Source organism: Lepisosteus oculatus, chromosome 5 (genome assembly GCF_040954835.1).
Source record: "Lepisosteus oculatus isolate fLepOcu1 chromosome 5, fLepOcu1.hap2, whole genome shotgun sequence".
Lineage (NCBI taxonomy): Eukaryota > Metazoa > Chordata > Actinopteri > Semionotiformes > Lepisosteidae > Lepisosteus > Lepisosteus oculatus.
Genome location: NC_090700.1, coordinates 57,445,903 through 57,464,460, shown reverse-complemented (window position 1 = coordinate 57,464,460; position 18,558 = coordinate 57,445,903). Strand labels below are relative to the sequence as shown.

Sequence of the window (18,558 nt, the reverse complement as noted above, 5' to 3'; positions counted from 1 at the left end):
ACTGTTGTTATTGAAATGTTGGAATGTAATTAAATATTTCTAGAAATGTTATTTTGATGTCACTCTACTATAACAGTAATGATGTTTTTGGCATTAGGTTTTATTGAATAATTTGCATCACTTCAGTTGTGGTAGAAATAAGTTCAGCAAAAGACTTCCATTCTTCTGCTTAGTGCAAAGTCTTTCTTTTCGGAGTGGCAGGAGATGTCAGTGCTGAATTTTTGTATTGCTGTTAGAATATATCAGTTTTTGCTTTGATTGTCTTGCATTTTTAAATGCAAGGTATGAACGGAATCTTTCCTCGTCTGGTTCACAAACAAGCAATTACATTTCACTGTGGAATACATATTCACTTGTTTTATTGGGTTCTCCGGAAATGTAGTAATGGGAACAAGCAGAATGGACAGCCCATGACAGGACTCTGACTTCACCACATAATGTGCTCAGAGGCCTGTGGTAGAGGGCTTGCCATCTGGAGAAGAGAGGATCACTTATCTGTCTTGAGCCAAAATGTTGATTGCTAACAGCGTGATTATGCCTTTATTTGATTACTCTGAAAATGTTTACAGCACTTAAGTTTCTCTGCCAAGCAGATTGGAGGCTCTATATACGAAAGGGCAGGAGAATTAGATTTGGGTAGGTGTGGTTTCTGAAGCCATTAATAACACCTTTACAAACCCAAAATTGTTGCCAGGAATTAGAAATCAAAATTATTAAGATTACCTTGAACTTCATAAAAAACTGTGATTTCCTCTCGGGCAGTTGAGATTTGGAATTCTCACTTTCCTTCTTTTTTGTACGCATTTATTTTCACGGAAAGGCATCGCCCTCGAGACTGTCCAGTCTAGTAAGCATCACACTGCATGTGCCTTAAATCTTTAATACATTCCATGTGGTCCCTTGAACAGGAGACATCTGTCTCACTGGGCCTCCTGGGAGGGTATTGTTAATAAATAATTTAAAATATAATTGTAGGAGATGGAAGCTTTCTACCTGTCACAACTGTGTTCTAACTACAAGCTTCCGCTCAGATCCAGCCTCTGCGGGAGAGGTCTCAGGGGACAGGCCTCTGTGTCGTCCATGATGAGAGATGGCCATTGGTGCTGCGTTTTGCCTGAAGGTGTTGCTGACATGTCTTGTGTTCGGTTTTGCAGCACCACTGCCCCAGCAGACCAGGCTGAGGAAGAAGATCAGTCAGTCAATTGCGACACACCTGCTTTTTCCTGACTGTAGCAGCACGGCAAATCATGAGTTAAACTGCCCCATCAGAAGATAGACTATGAAAAAATACAAGCCATTTAACCAATCAAGTTGATCTAAAAAATATTCATGAAACAGGGTGACTTCAGGTATGGTTGCATTACACAAAAAATTGCAATGCCCCAAAATTCATTCTTGTACAATCCTTTATTATAATTTACAATGGTACCTGTCTGTTAAGTACCAGTCTACAATATGCATTGGTGAATTTAACAGCCCCTTTTCTTGCTTCGATGTACTGTTTTATATGGTTTGTTACAGGAACAACATTTGACTTAGCAGGGTACAGTCTTGTCTAGGAATAAAGGCTTTTTTTAAATTGAAGGTGTTAAGAGTGTGCAAGACAGGCACAGCAGAAAACGGAAGGGATCAAGTTGAAGTTGTTTGTCTCAGGGTGAGCGTAATTCACTGTGCGTAAGACTGGCCCAGTAATCTCAGGTAAGATGCCAAAAAAAAAAAACACGTTACCTCTGGTGGTGAGTTCTTGAGGGCAGAATCCTGTGCAGTTTTAGTAAATTCAGTTAACCTTCAAATATGTGAACCAGATAATTCAGGTTATCAGACAAATTCAGGTCTTCTTTTTAAAATAAATTCTGTACTTTTTTGGATCACAGAGTTCATGAAAAAAGGCCATATCTGTGTGCTGTAAAGCTGCAAAAAGAGAATTATTATTTAGCCTATGTATTGTTATTTTCAAGGTCATCATTCCTTGATAAAGTTTTGATCTTAAAATGTAAGTGTTATATTATGCTGTCAAGACTGCATGGACTCAATCTCCCTTTGACCGTGATTATTTCAGTATTTAACAACCAAGAGTCCTCCATGTCAGATAAGCACTTAGAGGAAAAGAAAGCTGGCACCAAGCGGCACAATTTTCCATTCCAGCTGGACTACAGGTGTGGATCTCGGTATCCACTGTGAACGAAAGCCAGGGAAACCAGACGGGGATTTTGGGTAGGCAAGCATTTCTCCAGAAAACTGATAAGGCAGAACACCAGGGGAGAGGATGAGAGTCAAAGACCCAAGCTGTCGCCAGACAGAGGAGTGAGGCCTCCTGAAAGGGAAACAGCTCTTCTTGAATGTCTTCATTCGTCAGCGCTTTCACTACCCTATTCCTAAACCCTGTCTGCTACTTCCTGCACCTAGTATTTCTAAGGTCAAACTGACATGCTCTTCGAGTTGTATACAAACTGAAGTGCAAAGCAACATAAGCAGGGATGGTATTTCTTCTGTAAATATGAGATGGCGGGGACTTTTCTACAGGAAGCCACCTAAGATAGCGATACAAGAGTTGAAAATGTGTCCCTGGATTTCCTTGTTTCTAGAAACCAGAAAATCACATGAATGAAAGGCTCCTCTATACCACTGTCCCACTTGTTTATAGTGAAATCATTCTGAATTCCCTGAAAGGATTTGTGACTCTGTGGGTGAGAAGGATGTTGAATAGGAACTATAAAAGAGGCGCTGCACAGAGAAACTCCAAGTCGCCTTGGTTTTCTGGATCCTCTGCTAGTTTGGGTTTTTTTTCTGCTGATGATGTGTACCTGGAGCAGTGATTGAAATGGAGAAGGCTGTTATCTGTACCGGTGACAGAGTGGCACAGTGGTTAGCATTGTTGCTTTGCAGTACTGGGGCCTTGGGTTCAATTCTGAACCTGTGGTACTGTCGGTGTGGAGTTTGCATGTTTTCATTGTGTTTGTATGGGCTTTCCTCCTGTTGCTTCAGTTTCCTTCCACAGTCAAAAACATGCTGCTAGGTTAATTTGCTTCTGGGAAAATTGGCTGAGGTGTGGGCGTGTCAGTGTGTGCCCTGCAATGGACTGGTGTCCTGTCCAGGTTGTATCCTGCCTTGTGCTCATTGCTTGCCAGGATAGGCTCCTGAATTGGCTGCTCTCATAATGTCATGTCGTACTGTGGTCCTGAATTGGATAAAGTTATTAGAAAATGGATGTTATCTGTACACTTTGTGCCTTAGTCTGGTTGATGACTGCAAATTAAAGGATTGATAAAAATGTTCTGTATGTTCATAGAATATTGAAGATATCATTTGGTCATAAGTATTGTTTGTACATCGATAGATAAGATTGAAATAATCTGTTAGGATTCCATCATGTTGCTACAGTTGTATTATATACTGATGCAGGATGGAGTAATTAATGGTGTGCTTCTCTTTGTAACACATGTGGAGAGCAGCAATTTCATTAATTAGCTGCCAAAGTAAATGATTTAAAAAGCGTAACAGCTGGGGATTCCTTTTAATTCATATTAATTAATGTCACAATTAGTACATCACAGAGCTTGTTCTTGATGGTTGTTCTCTTCAACTACAAAAGTGCCTGACCCAGGGTCTGTCATTCTCTCCTGGCATGTCCTCACAGCTGCTGTAGCACCCTAGAAGACAATGGACACTACTAACTGAGAAAGAAAACGAATTAATACCTTTTTTGCATTAAAGTGCCAAGAACGTTATTTTACAGAGACATACCTACAAAACCGTTTTTTTGCCCGCATGCAATCAGGAGTTTTATTTTTTAACAAAAATTTTAAAAGGTTTGTATTGGAATATAGTATCATCTATGTGAAAAAAAGTATCTGAGGGTAATTCTGTCATTAAAGAAAGACATGTATATGAACAAACTTAAAGGTGTACTAATGAATGTTTTGAAGTAATGACAAGGAGGTAAATGATCCTTAAATGAATTAATAAAACCCTGCCCCTTAGATACCAAAGGCAATATTATCGGTGTCTGAGAGAAAATCGAATAACACCTAAAATATGCTTCAGGCCTTAAACTGAATATTTGCTTTGCTTTATCATTGTAAATAAAAAAACAAACATTGAGAGAATTGTTATCCCCTCACTGCGTAGTGTTGAAGTGTAAATATTTTAAATCGGATCTTTTCACGACTCCTTTCAGAGTTTCCCGAGACTGACCTTCAGCAAGCCTGAATCGTCTCATTGTTTGTCAGGAGTGCTGTACGCTGTGTCTGGTGCTGCTTCGCTCCACAATGCAGTTTCACTAGACTTGTGTTTAACTGCTCGTGTGTAGCACAGCTCCCTCTGCTGTTGTTATGGAAAGGTCATCAAGCCTTACAAACCGCTCATTAAAATAAATATTTATACAGTATATTCACATTGTATGGCAAGAGAGTAGAGCATGGACTGATTTTTAATGCAACAGGATATCATATCCTGAGTGCCGACAGACCATGGGAGTCAAAGTACAGTCCAGAACATAGTCGAAAAATATTGTCTTGCAATACAACTCCAGGAATAACATTTTGTGTGCATTTGTGATATTTTATTTTAAAGCAAACTTTCATTGAAAACTTTTCAGAACTGAATTATATCTAATAAATATGTAGAGACTATTACAAAATGTGCTTCTCCAAGCCATAAAGTGCTGTTGTATCATGTAGGACCATGTAGGAGCAACAGTAAAGAATAATCCAGAGAAAAGTGTTTTGTATCTTCAAATGACTGCTAATCGTGGGAAAAGTGTATCTTTTTAGAGTTACAATGGAAATTGTAGAAACGCTGTACTGTCTTTGCTTCTCCATTGATTAAATTCCAGCATATACCTCTAGTTCTGACTTTTCTAATATTTTTAACCAAACTGGCTTACATTTCAACAATTTCACAAGTTGGATATTTTTCCAAAGAAATTCAGGTGAAGTATCTTACTCAATGGTACAACAGCAGTGTCTCTCCAAGTATTAACTTACATCCTTCCAGTTGCAGATAACTACAACTACAGTATCTTGGAGGTCACCTGTTAAAGATTGCAACACCTGTAAACTCCAGACAAATTAAGCAAATGATCTAGTTATTTAAGACAAATCTGGTCTCTCACTGGTGAACAGTACTTGGATGTTAGTACTAATCGATCTCTAAATTACTTCCTTTAATACGTCACGTGTTTATCTGATCACAGTGGAATTGTATGCCTTTAGAAACTGGTGAGCTGCAAAACCTGCTGAACGGGGGCTTTCCAGGACGAGGGTAGGAGACCCCTGTATCAGGGAAAATGATCATAAGAGGTCAATTTTATCCTCCATATAACCTTATATCACTTCATCTCAATCCCATTTAGAGCACCATAATTTGATGAACGCTCCCATTTTGCTCCCATTCCCAACACAAAGCTCTCCTGGGACTATGTGAGCTTCCCCAGGCAAGAATAAGCAGATGCAGTCCAGTCTCATTGAAGCAGCAGAGTAGGTCAGTTGTACATTCTTCTTATTTAAGGTCTGACTTGTGGTCTGGACTTTTATGTGATATTTTTAATGATTTTATTTTTTAAATTTGTCCGTTGCATTTTTCAAAAAGTACTTTAGCCAGTCTTCAAGGTGCAGCATGTTGATTTTGAAACCCATCAGCTAATATTCAGATCTGTAGCAATGATTGAAAGCAGGATACTGTCTTTGCCGTTTTATGTGTCCAATCACCAGAGGTAAAATGATTTCCGCACCTTCTTTTCTAATCTAGTTTCTGCTGGCTTTTAAGTCTTTTTTCTCTTCCTTCTTTCCTGCTCCTTTCCTTTCCACCTCTTAAGTCAACCTAGTGGATTCTTCAGAATCAACAGTGAAGCACCAACAGGGAGATACAGTACAAGTGGGAGCAATAGCAGTGTTCATGTAAAACTAAGAAGATGGTGGCCTTTCTGTATGCAAAGGATTGAGGGAGTACGAACAAGCTACCCAAAGCCAATAATCTTGCGTCTTTAAAGAAACAGCTGGATGGCATCCTTGGATGAAGACTGGCTCAATGACTTCTTGTCATTTGCATCGGCTCTTATGTTCTTATTCCTCCCTTTGTCTCCAGCTCTAACTGGCTGAAGCCCTGCTGCGGGCAGAGGGCGGCTCTTTGGCAGGTGTTTCTGCTCAGCGCAGGCCTCAACTGCTTCCTGGTGGCCTGCGTCGTGCTGGTGGTGGTTCTGCTGGCCCTGGAGCTTCTCATAGACACCAAGCTGCTGCAGTGTGAGTACCACCTACTGATGTGATCCCAGGGTGTGGGTTTGAAGTGTGGCTACAGAAGCCATCTTTTTCACACAGAGAGGTACCGGGTTTGCATGAACAGCAGCAGGATTATTTTTAAGAGCATATTATCAGAACACATTTTTATATGGTATTTGAATAGGATAATGTGGTACTGTTACATCAAATTTTCCAATACACAGTACTAAGAGCTTTTATAGAGAGTTTTTTATACTGTTACTTGGTTTCCTTGAGAAATTATTTTCTTTCAGTTTTGAAATAGTTTCCCCTGCTTAATTATTCATTATATTTTTTTATTATATTAATATATAATAATTGAGAGCATTTCAACTTATTATACTACCAAGGTTTTTTCCCTTGTACTCTGTACTGACTCTCACCAAAGTTTCACTCCTGGTCATCCTTTGTCTTTTACTCAGAGACTTTGAACAGGCCCCAAAACCCTGAAGGGTTCTGCCCAGCAGCATTTCACCAAATGTTTTTTCCTTATAAACATATTACATTAAATCTGTGATGCAAAATATGGAAAAATACAATTATTCAACAACTGATTCTTGTTCTGTGCTAGAAAATGGTGTTGTACCGTAGGGTCTGGATTAAATATATCCTTATAATGGGTGAAATATTAGTCTACAGATTTACCTGGGGAAACTCAGGTCTCCTCTGAGTTTTAAAATAAATTCTGCCTCAAACTTGAGACCAAAGAAAAGAACACAGTACTTCTCGATCAAGCACATTTAATAAAGCCTTTCTTCAGCCTCCTCATTTGATAGCAAGGTGGCAGATAGCAGTTTGTGAACCGAAAAACATTTTTAGAGTGTGGCAAAACTGGCTCTGCGTGCTGACAGTGAAGTTAATTAGAGGCTCTTCTCACCACTTGGCTGGGATGTTCTCTGTGACAGGATGTCAGATACTGTTCTGTGGCCTCACCTGATTAAAAACATATTCATTTTATGGATTTTGGGCATATTAAATAGTTATAAATCTACAAGAATGGCTAGCACCATTCCTCGCAGGGAATTTTATGTTTGAAGTGCACAAAAAAAGAGGGAGCAAAATTAGACTGGCCATAGAAAACCACTTGGTGTGCAGCTAAAGAACAGGAACTTGGGTGCAGTAGTCTGAAAGCTCTGGAGCGTCCCCTACATTAAGATTCGCCGTCGTCAGTGGTATTTCTTCTGTGGCCCAAATTAGATTTTAACTGTGTGAACTGAAAATGAACTGACTGGTCTCCTGCGGGCCAAACTCCTTGCTGATTATGTGAGGAATCCCAGAGTCTCTCCTTTCAGTGATATCAGGGACTTGCTTCATGGATCACAAGGCCCTGTGTATTACAATTTATTCTGGTGGCCTTTTGTGGGGCTCGCAAGATAGATTGGAGAACAGGAGGGAGGGAAAGGAAGACAAATGCAACAAGGCAAGATTAGTGGATGAATAAATAGAGAGACAACGGCCTGGCATGTCGATTAATGGAGGGAAGGATGGGGGAGATAAATGAGCTGAAGGACTGATCCATGAATGGAAGAACAAAGACAGATGGGGCACGAGCGGCCGTACGATTAAAATGCGTGGAGGAAGAGATGAATGGAAACAAAGAAATATGAGGATATCCCGATGAGCTCTAGAGAAGGAGGCAGGAGGCTTTGAGAACTGAGGTAGGCCAAGGTGCCCGCCTGCAACACGCGCAGGACTTTCTGTGAGAAAACATATCCATCGGAAGAGCTGTTATCCTATTTTATCCTAAAATCCCAAATTCCACAGTGCTCTGCACCAAAACAAAATGAGTCGGACATTTGAAAATGAGGTTTACAATTATATCAAACTAAGCAAAGACTGTCTAGATGGGGAGTTATGGGCAGGCATTCCCCTTCTCATTTTGACAGGTTCTGCAACTTTTTTCCTGCTTTGTCTTTTTTTTTTCAGTTACAAATGCATTCCAGTTTGCCAGCATCATTCACTGGATCAGCCTTGTTATCCTGTCTGTGTTCTTCACTGAGGTAAGCATGCTCACAAACACTGGTCTCAGTTAATACTTTCCGTTTGTATTACTTTGGTCCTCTGAGAAGGAGTGATATTCGGAAAAGTGTGGTTGGGGGAAAAATGGTTCTCATTTCTCAACGTGGACGGGTTACAGCATTGTTATGTGTTACGACTCCAAGTGTCTAGGGGTAAAGTGGTGAGGAACTAGAGTGGTGCCGAAGAAAGGAAAATAACAAACGAAATGGAGCTGGCTAGGACAGTGAGGGAAAGCTAACCTGACTGCAAAAGAAAACCCGAAACACACGGTCTTCGGCGTCTTCACCCTAGCTAACCTCCACTGACTACCCAAAACCATACAAGACAAACAGCACTCACCCGTACTAAACTAGTGTTACTAACACAAAATCAACTAAGTGTGGAGAATGTACCCAACAACCTAAACTAACCTTATACACAAGTTCACACAAAAACACAAGTGAACTAGGAATACAAATAAGGGAAAACAATAGTAATCAACAGGAACAAGGTACAAAGAACCCAAAAGTTGAGCATATAACATGTTAGGGCAAGCTAATGGCAAAACAAGGATGAACACGCAAACAAACAAAAGTACAAAGAAACTAACAGAAACCAACAAAACAACAAAGCCGAAGCTATACAAAAAAAAACTCTTGTTCCTTACCCTTGTTATCACTCTTCCTAGTCCCTCAAGAGAACCCACCTGCTTCCAAGAGAATTATCCTAAATGTTACACCCCTTTACCCCTAGACACTTGGGGTCATAACATTACTGGGGGCTCGTCCGGGATATCGAATTCCCGTCCTAAGGATTTTTTTTTGTGTTGCAGAATTTTGGTGTTGGTACTTTTGTGCATTTTGGGACTGTCATTTGTGTCGTTTGGTATTTGTTTATTGAATAAGGACTGGTTTAGGATTTTCGATTTGTGGATTGTGTTTTTGACAAGGTACTGAGCTTACGGCTACTTTTGATTTGCGAAAGTTTGTGGAGGAACCTTCCTTTGAGCAGCTGGACAAGTGTAGGAAGGACGAATTGTTCCAAATTGCTGATCGCTTCCGGATTCAAGTATCGGAGCAAGCTCTTAAAAGGGACATCAAGAGAGCTGTGATGGATAGGTTGGTGGAGTTAGAGATCTTTGCACTAGCGAGCAAGGACACTGGTTCTCCTGGGGCTGGTGCTAAACCTGCTATGGTTGTGGAAGAACAGGACCAGGTGCAGGGGGTGGCTGAAGACCTATCGGAGGCTGAGGTCAAGGCCACTGAGTCAAAAAGCGAGACTCGTCTAAAAGTTCGTTTGGCTCGCTTGCACATGGAGGCGCAGGAAAAAGCCCAAGTACGCCAGGCAGAATTTGAATTGCGCCTTGCAATTCGTAAGCTGGAGATCGAGGCGGAGAAAGAGGTTAAGCTCCGTCAGCTTGAGCTAGAAGCAAGAAGGAATGCTCCTGCTGCGCAGCCGACCCGCTCCGAGGCCTCTAGTGTGTCTCCTTTGCAAGATCCACTCTCTACCACCTTCAATGTAAGTAAGCACATTGCTTTAGTTCCTCTGTTTAGGGAGACGGAAGTTATGTTCGTAATTTGGTAAATCATTTGATTCTGATTGAGGCTTCAGTCATGAAAACCTGTGTAGATAATTGCTTCATAAGTATTAAATCTTCTGCATTGTATCCGCTGGCTCCATGCTTTGGGGAACCAGCAGCGACCTCTGGACATGGAGGCGCTGTGTTGCCTTTTCTCTTGTTGGATGGAACGAGGAAAGCAGATACAGGCTGGGGAGGAAGGGGCACATGCAAAAAGCACAGCATAATTGAATGCAAGAGGTAGATTGAAAAAGCCCCGTCTTTGGCTGTCACTGGCTGTGTTTTTATATGAATTAACAAATGTGTAAGACTCGCTCGTCTGGTCATAGCTAGTTAGCTGTTTCCTGTTTTTACGCTGCTGGATAGAATGTCAAGTGAGCCTCCTGATTCAGCCATCACTTAGCTAGATTAATGCACTGTGATTATGTGCAGACCCCCAGCCACATAATATATGACAACTACATTACACTGCCTCAGAGGCTGGTAAATTACTTTGCTTTGCCTCCATTCTTGTCTTAACTCTGCTGTAAGTCCCTCCTGTAATGGAGCTCATCTTAGCACTGCGCACAGTGCAGGTGCCTGGAAATACGGCTCACTGAAGCCCTCTCCTCCCTCTTTCCCCCCTGCTGGGAAAAACTGCCGCATTCAGTCTTTTCTACACAGGGCTTCTGATTGTTTTCTTAGCTTTTTGCCAGAGACTAAATCAAAGGGGAACTCCAAGAATAGACTACAGTATACGAAAAGCTAATAACTCCCTGCTGAGCCGCTTAAATTTAGTATTCACAAGCAGGGTGTGAGCGTAGTGTTGGCAGTCAAAAGATTTTCACTTTGTTTCCCAGACTGGAAAAGGTATTAGTGTGCAGAGACATGGAATCCCATTCTGAATATATACAATACACAACGGCAGGCGTGCTTTGGAGTACGAGTGCTTAGGTTTACTCTGCAGAGCTCTGCATTCATGACTCCAAAAAATGTTTTATGTTCCCAAACCATGCGTACTCTGAAAAGAAACATATAAGAAAGGTTACAAAAGAGAAGAGGCCGTTCGTTCTGTGTAGCACTTGGTTGCTAGCTTCTTGGTCAGAAGACCTCCTCTATTGGTTTATTTGAAGAAAGCTTTTTTTTTATTTGATATCAGCTTTAGAAATGTTGGCGGGTAACTGGTTCCAAACTCCCACACTTTTTCCAGTTGAAATACATTTCCCATAAGTTTCCATTACTGTCCTCTGTTGCGCGTTTCACTGTTGATTCTAAAGAAATCTTCTTAGTTGCATTTATTAATGCTTTTGAAGATTTTGAATACTCGAATCAGGTAATATTCACAGAACATTTATTCTATCTGAGATCCTACTTCATCCTGGGTAAAATTCTTGTACACAGTAGTCAACTGTCTTTGTATTTGGAAACCCGTGTAAGAACAGATTTGTTTCACTTTTTGCATACAATGCAAGGCTGTGGGAAATAATTGAACTGATTCTATTTTTCCCTTTCTTAATAAAGCAAGGCAGTTACAAGGAAAAATGTTATGACCATCTCTCCTATATTTTGTAGCCCTGAAATCTTACAAATTTGAAAGAAACCGACAATAGACAGCAATAAAACCTAATGCCACTCTTCTGCTTTGGTGAAAACACTCACAGGGACAAGTGATGTCTTCATAAGGTTTATAAGTTAAGGCAGATGAAGATAAACCATGTGATTGATTGATTGATTGGCTCACTGATATTGTGCATCCCACATGGGACAAGGAAATTAAAACCTTTTCTAGCACAAACAGAAGAGGAAAATTCCACGCTGAAGTTGTAAAAATAAAGAAAATTATGCAATGGTTCAGATGTGGAGCCTCTTCAGTTGTGTGAGAGAAAAGGAATATGGGTATATATAGGATAAGAGGAAGAAAAAAAGACAGTGTGAATGTGGGCTGGAGGAGTGTAAGAGCAAGGGTCTAAGAAGACAGAAATCTGGGATGTGAATTCTAGGGAAAAATCTGCGAATGAGTTGTTTGTTGAAAGATAGAAGAGTATTTAAATATTATTCTTAGAATATTTACATAAAAAGTTTAAATACAGATCAGAAAAAGAAACTAACTGGTCAATCCAAGTATATTTCTGTCCAGAGCAGGATATATTGAAACTATGTTTATCAAAGCTGTATTTACATATTTCCTGTCACGTTTTTATGCAGGCAAATAATTAGGAGATCAGCAAGAAGGACTGCATAATGAGTCCTTCTTCTCCTGGTGAACTCAAATGAAAGGAAATCTCAATGATGCTCTTGAGCAGTGACTAAATACACAGCAGGCCCCTACAATGGTTTTTAAAGAACTACAGTATCGGACAAAACCTTGTACAACCTTCAAAGAGCAAGCTCTCCAGAAGACAAAGATGTGTAATTGGTTTTTGAGCCAACTGAAATTAAAACTTCCACACACCTGCCAATAGCACATTTCAAATGTGTCACTTGATGGTGATTTTTTATTGATTGAGGGCTTTTCCATTTTCCCTATGGAAAGGCTCCATCAATTGCTGGTTTAGGAAATAGCAGCTGGTGAGTGGATAGCAGATTCGTTTCAGTCTATGCCTTTTTTAAGAAAGAAACATCCCTTGGTGCTTTTTGTTGACTGTTCATTTTACTAGTATCTTTATTGATATTTAATTTAAATTTGAATGATTTGCCGCAAGCATTACATTTTCTCATTATGGGCAAATGTCCCCTCCCCACCACAACTGTGTGTGGATCAATAAAAACAAGATCCTGCACGCCAACGGTAGCTGAGCTCGGGCAGCTTGTTCATAAAGTGGTAATAGAACAAAAATGAATTACTAGAGAAAAAAAATCATTTCAAGAACAAAGAGAGAGAGAGAAATGGAACTGTGTGACCAAACCATAAGCCAGGGTTTAATTCAGCAGCTTCAGCAGATTCTCTTATCAGTGCAATTGTTTGGACACTCAGCCACTGCTGTGGAATTTATAGATTTGTATTTAATTTATTTGATGCATCAAGGGAAAAAATAGTAAAGTGGTGTGTGTTGGAGGCAGGGCAGTTGATAAATTACAACTATCACAGCAATTGAATGCTGTAAACATAGAAATGCAAATGACTGCATACTGTATGGATTATTTCTTATAATGTATGAAGCTCAGATTTAGTTTTGCTTCATCATTGTCAATTACCCCTGTTCCAGATACCATATCCACTAAAGAGCTGTTTGTGGTTCATGTGCATAAAAAGTGTTTAGAGGCTATCGAAGGCTAAAGGTTTGATTTGAAATCAGGTGAAGAATCCAGGAGATTTCTTGTTTCGGCTATGTATAAGTGGCTGTGAAACCCTTGCAGTACTATGGGAACCCTGTAAACTCTATTCCTATCACAAACACCAGTCTAAACCACTTGGAAACAAAATATCGAACACTTGCGATTGCGTAGCATGACAAATCTGTCAACATTCTTTGTTTATTTTTAATGTTGGAACCGACCTAAAAATCAATTGTATTGCTCGTGACGGAAACGGACATGCAGACAGATGGGCTACGAGCGAAATATGTGGATTTGGTCTACTTTCAAATAAGGATTTTTTTAAAAAATAAGTAAAATGTGTGTACGAAATAGGGCCTAAATTTATTTTTTAGCAGGCTCTTCAAGGATATCTTCTCTCTTTGTCTCCTCAGACTGTGTTTAGAATCGTTGTGCTGGGTATCTGGGATTACATAGAGAACAAAGTGGAGGTAAGTAGCTCCGGCGTGTCATCCAGAACCGCGACACAGTGAGGGTAGAGGGCTGGAGGGCGCAAAGCCACCTGGGACTCCTCTGGCGAGACCATTGAGTTTCACAGCGGCACAGGTTTCCGTGCGTTTGCTCTTCACGTCTCGGCTCCAGTGTGGGAACCAGAGCTTGAAATTAACTTTGTGGCTCTGGAGCAGAATCCGACGGGGCCGAGGTGCCTGCTTGTTGCTTGTGAGTAACATTCCCCCCCCCTATTTTTTCCCTTCCAGTGACACCTCGGTCATCTCTCTTAGTCACATTCGTGGGTTTTGGCTCTGAAACGAGGCAGTTGGAAGGATCGTTACTCTAGGCTGTGAGGGTCGATTTGAACACTCTAACAGTCTTCAGGATTTCTGGTTAATAATGTAGGGACCACCTTCTTTGTGTGGCATCGCACCTCTGAGCTGTTTGTTTCAGAGGGGATCCAAGATTTAAAAATGATTGAATGATCACGCTTGCGGGATGTTAGTGACATGGAATAGGGATCGTAGTTGGACACGGAATTGCTCCTTAAGTCACACTTTCACTGCAAATTTGTAGTGTCATCTAACGAAGCAGTATCAAACATTGTAAATACATCTGGAGCATCGGACCCTAACAGACCATGGACAAACTCTGCATTGCAGGACAGAAATAAAGAGGGCTACATGAAACTCTGTGGGCTAATGTTGTTCCTAATGATACGGAGGGGTGACCGCTTTTGAGGCCTGAGAAACCCTAGCTGTAAAGTTATTGAGAATACAATAAAACTGTGACAGTGATTTGTAAAAGAGCTTTAAAATATCTTTGTGTTGTCCACTGTACTCAAGTGAGCTGATGTAACAGAGGCTGGGGCTGGGGCTGGGCCAATCTGAAAGCAGGGCTAGTGAAAAGAGGCGCTGCTTTGTCTTTTGTCCACAGGTGTTTGACGGTGCTGTAATTGTCCTCTCTCTGGCCCCCATGGTGGCCTCCACAGTAGCCAATGGACCCAGCAGCCCCTGGGACGCCATCAGTCTCATCATCACACTGCGCATCTGGAGGGTAAAGAGAATCATTGATGGTGAGTGTATGACGTTTGAGTACCGGAGTGTGTGTCCTGCGTGAAAAGCACTCTCCGCTCTCCAAGAATACAGTGTTTGTCCCCGGGGACATTACGAACTAGAGTTTATTAATGGTGGTAATGGTAGATACTGGTAGGTGGTATAACTGCCTCTGAATACTGTGCCTGATCTGTGGGTTCTCTGCTCAGTGTGTCTGCTCAGGGCAGATTTTGTAGGGGTTGGGACAAAAAGTTTAGCTTGAGAAAGTTGCCGAGCCCAGTCTTCATCAAGTAGAAGAGAACCATTTGGGGATTTTAACCAGGCTGTTGGTGAACCACTGCATACTGTTTGTGTAGAAATTCACAATCCATAGAACACAGGAAAGAGTCATTGCTTTGCACTTAATAAGTTAATAATAATAATCAATAAGCTTTGCCAACATGTATTGCCATTCAGTTTTCTGCCCTTTGATTTCAGGGTTTTGTCTTTATTTAACCCTGAAATGAACACAATGTGTAAAGATTACAGTAAAACCAACAATAATATATCTTTCTTAAATATATATGCCATTTTTAAGTACTGAAATATATATGTAATTTTTAAGTACTGTGTATCTTATTGCACAATGAACACTGATATTACCATATTAAATTTGTAAATTCACCAATATTAAATTTTGCAGCCAGAATCCTGACCAGATCTAGTGGAAGTGATCGCATTACTCCTATCCTGGAGTCCTTGCACTGGCTTCCTGTCAAGTTTCGTGTCGACTTCAAAATCCTCCTGCATGGCACTGCACTGCATGGCTTGGCACCTCGGTACCTGTCTAAGCTACTATCATCCTACTCCTGACCTCACAACCTTCACTCTTCTAATTCTGGTCTCCTATCTGTCCACCAAGCCTGTCTACACTCTATGGGTGACAGGGCCTTCTCCTGTAATGCCCCAAAGCTCAGGAACTCTCTCCCCAAGGATAGCAGAGAGTCACCTTCTCTAAAGTCCTTCAAATCTAGACTCAACACCTTCTTCTTTAAGAGAGCCTTTACTTAACTGGTTCTGTTCTTTACCCCTCTGCTCCTACTTTATTCAGTACCCCCATCTATTATTATTATTACCTCCATGTCATTGTATACTTAATGTATTTCCAACAGTTTCACAATATTTAACAGCAGTTTTAAATTGACATAAAAGATGGTAACAAACTGGCAGATTTCAAAGACAATTTGCCAGATGTTGAAGACGTTATACGTTCTTAGCATTTTCATACACACCTCTGTATTACGTCTGTGTTTAACCTTCATGAAACCTACACGTATAGGGTGTTGAAATGCACTGAATAATAACGTTATGTAGTCGGCCCTAGAGTATTGACAAATCAATTTTGTGATGGCAACATAGTAATTTTTCCCTTATTGTATGATTTATTTATTACTCATTAGGGCTTCTTTATCGATGTATCTCCATGGTAAATTGCCAGTAAGTTGCAGCAGAGCTTAGCCATCCAAAACACCTATTGATTTTTATTGCTTTCTAAACCTGTGAGTAATGGCTAATGTCCATAATTAATAAACTCAGCGTTCTTAGTTATGCTAAATATATGCATCATTGATTACCAGGTTTCGGTCACCACACATAGTATTGCCTGGAAATTACCACCCCACTGGGCTTTCTCTGAATGAATTCCCATGATCGTGTTCATGCACAGTGACCAGAAATTGAACCTTTAGTCTTCCATTTTACAACGTTGCTTATTTCTCTCAAGCCTTTCTAAAAATTAAATCACATTTTCTCCTGAATTTATAAAACAATCTATAAATAGCAGAAATCTAAACATTTAAGATTGTGATTGATTATGAATCAGTCGTTTTCATAACAATTGATTACGTAGACAAGAGATTTTCAACCAGGGTTCTATGAGGCCTTTGATCCTGATATATACGATCCAAGGGGTTCCTAAGAAAACAAAAGTGACATTTTTCACCCCAATTCAAGTGCTATGGAAAATCTGCACTCTCAGCAGTGGGTCTGTTCGGACAATATTTAAGTGTGGATTTGTTCACACAGCTCTGGTTGTAAGCAATCCAAATAATAAATAAATGCTCTAAAACGAATTTATAGTAGTTACAGATTTCAATCTCTACTGGGTTCCTTGAGCTCAGAACATATGAAAACCTGTGTCTTGATAAAGTTAAGTACATTTTGGCTTCAGGCGTTCCAATGAATGATCATACGAGTAGTTACAAACAAGAGGCCATTTGTCCCATCTAGGCCACTAGAGATGATAGTAGTTAATGATCCCATTCAGCCCTTTGTTAAAGGAAACCATCGGCCTCCAAGTTGATTTCCAAGTACTGTACTTACAAGAACTGCAAAATCCAGGGGCTGGAACAATTCCTCTCAATGCTGTCTAAGAACACAGGGTGTTACAGAAAATCCCCACCTTCGTCTATTTGCAAAAGACATATGTTTTCCTGGTAACTAAACACATTTTGACAGTTTTCCTTTGGTGTACTCATAAAAAAGACAAATAAATTAAACAGCCAGACCTCTGAATTATTACTTCTGAGAACAAATAACTCCAATTTTTTTCTATATCACAACTGGCATTTTTTTTTGCATGTTCATGTTTAATTAAGTGTCGCTAATTGGTAATAATTAAACAGTGGAGTTTGCTGGTTGTAAACAGAAGAAACTAAGATGATACAATCAGTGGAACGATTTTAATTACAAATTCGCTGTTATTACTGCTATTCTTATTGCCTCAGCCATCACTATCACCATTATCACTGCCATCACTATCACCACTGCCAATACCACCATCATCAGCACTCACCTTTTCTGGCACCATTGTCAGTTTCACCATCACCATAAGCATCACTATTGTGATCATCACAATTATCTTTCCAAAAATCAGTAACAAAAAGTCTATGTTTTTGTTTTATGCTGTGCTTTTGAATATTGAAAAGTATTCAGCTCAAATGAAAAACACAAAGTAATAAAATACTTTGTAGTGCATGTACGTATTGCTTTGAGAAAGTGGATCGGGATCAGTGACTATTTACATTTGAATTCATGTGCAGTATAAAGCTCTTTTGAATATGAAAGGGTTAAGTACTGGATGTTCAGTACTTTGGAGACAGAAGAAAAAATGAAAGGAAGAGAAGGTTGTCATCTGACTATAATCAAATCTGAAGGGTTTGTGGAATAGGCAGATGAACATACGTCAAAATTGGATTTTTATTTTTCCAAACACAACAGCCAGTGTGAAAGAGAAAGAATCTTTCCTCAGCACCTGGTGCCTCTTGATATCAAACAGCATAATTCCACCCCAGAGACTGCCCTTCTGTTCAGTGGACACAAACTCTAGTCTGCCTGCCACTTGAGCATGTGTAATGTGGTGCAGTTCTAGTTCATGTCTCACCGCAGTGTACCACAATGTTTCTCTGTATTCATCTTAATCTTACAGATATAGACTATTATATAGCCACAGGTAGAGATCCTTAGCCACAGAGCCACCACACCACCCCAGAGAGCCACTAATTGTGTATTTTCAAAGACAACCTATAGTTCTCTGAAACGTTTACTCTGAGGTTATGCACTTTGTAATGAGTGTTTTCTGGCATGTAAACTCCTATGAAGGGAAATATTAAACAGTTTAATATTTGCAAAAATATTATTCTGTATTAATGCACAGTTTGCATAAATACAGAATGAAGAACATTTTTACACCAAGCGTTATAAGCATATGGATTTAAATTTAGCCTTTTTCTTTGCTACAAAAATCATAAAATTAAGAAAGCCTCTGGACTTAATCTCTGTTATTCCTGAATTATTTTGTTCCAGTCTGTTCTTTCAGCTCTTCCTTCCTTCTCTGCTCTGTGCAACATATATCAAAGTGCTCACTAAGCAGGCTCAATCAGAACTGGGGAGGAGGTTGGGCATTGCC

At 40.1% G+C, this 18,558-nt stretch overlaps 1 protein-coding gene and 1 long non-coding RNA gene across 3 annotated transcripts in view; one reads left to right on the top strand and one right to left on the bottom strand.

Moving 5' to 3' along the window:
• tmem266 (transmembrane protein 266) overlaps nucleotides 1-18,558 on the top strand; it is an 83,659-nt gene that overhangs the window by 50,531 nt on the left and 14,570 nt on the right. For both annotated transcript variants that reach the window (XM_015343739.2, XM_015343738.2), the window contains exons 4-7: nucleotides 6,085-6,239; nucleotides 8,181-8,254; nucleotides 13,500-13,556; nucleotides 14,494-14,632. In XM_015343739.2, the coding sequence (XP_015199225.2) occupies nucleotides 6,085-6,239; nucleotides 8,181-8,254; nucleotides 13,500-13,556; nucleotides 14,494-14,632 (425 nt within the window). The remainder of the gene's footprint in view (nucleotides 1-6,084; nucleotides 6,240-8,180; nucleotides 8,255-13,499; nucleotides 13,557-14,493; nucleotides 14,633-18,558) is intronic.
• On the bottom strand, nucleotides 3,500-4,287 carry LOC138239157 (uncharacterized). Its single transcript, XR_011189586.1, has 2 exons — nucleotides 4,195-4,287; nucleotides 3,500-3,650 (listed from the first exon to the last, which is right to left on the bottom strand). It is a non-coding gene; the product is annotated as an uncharacterized lncRNA (long non-coding RNA).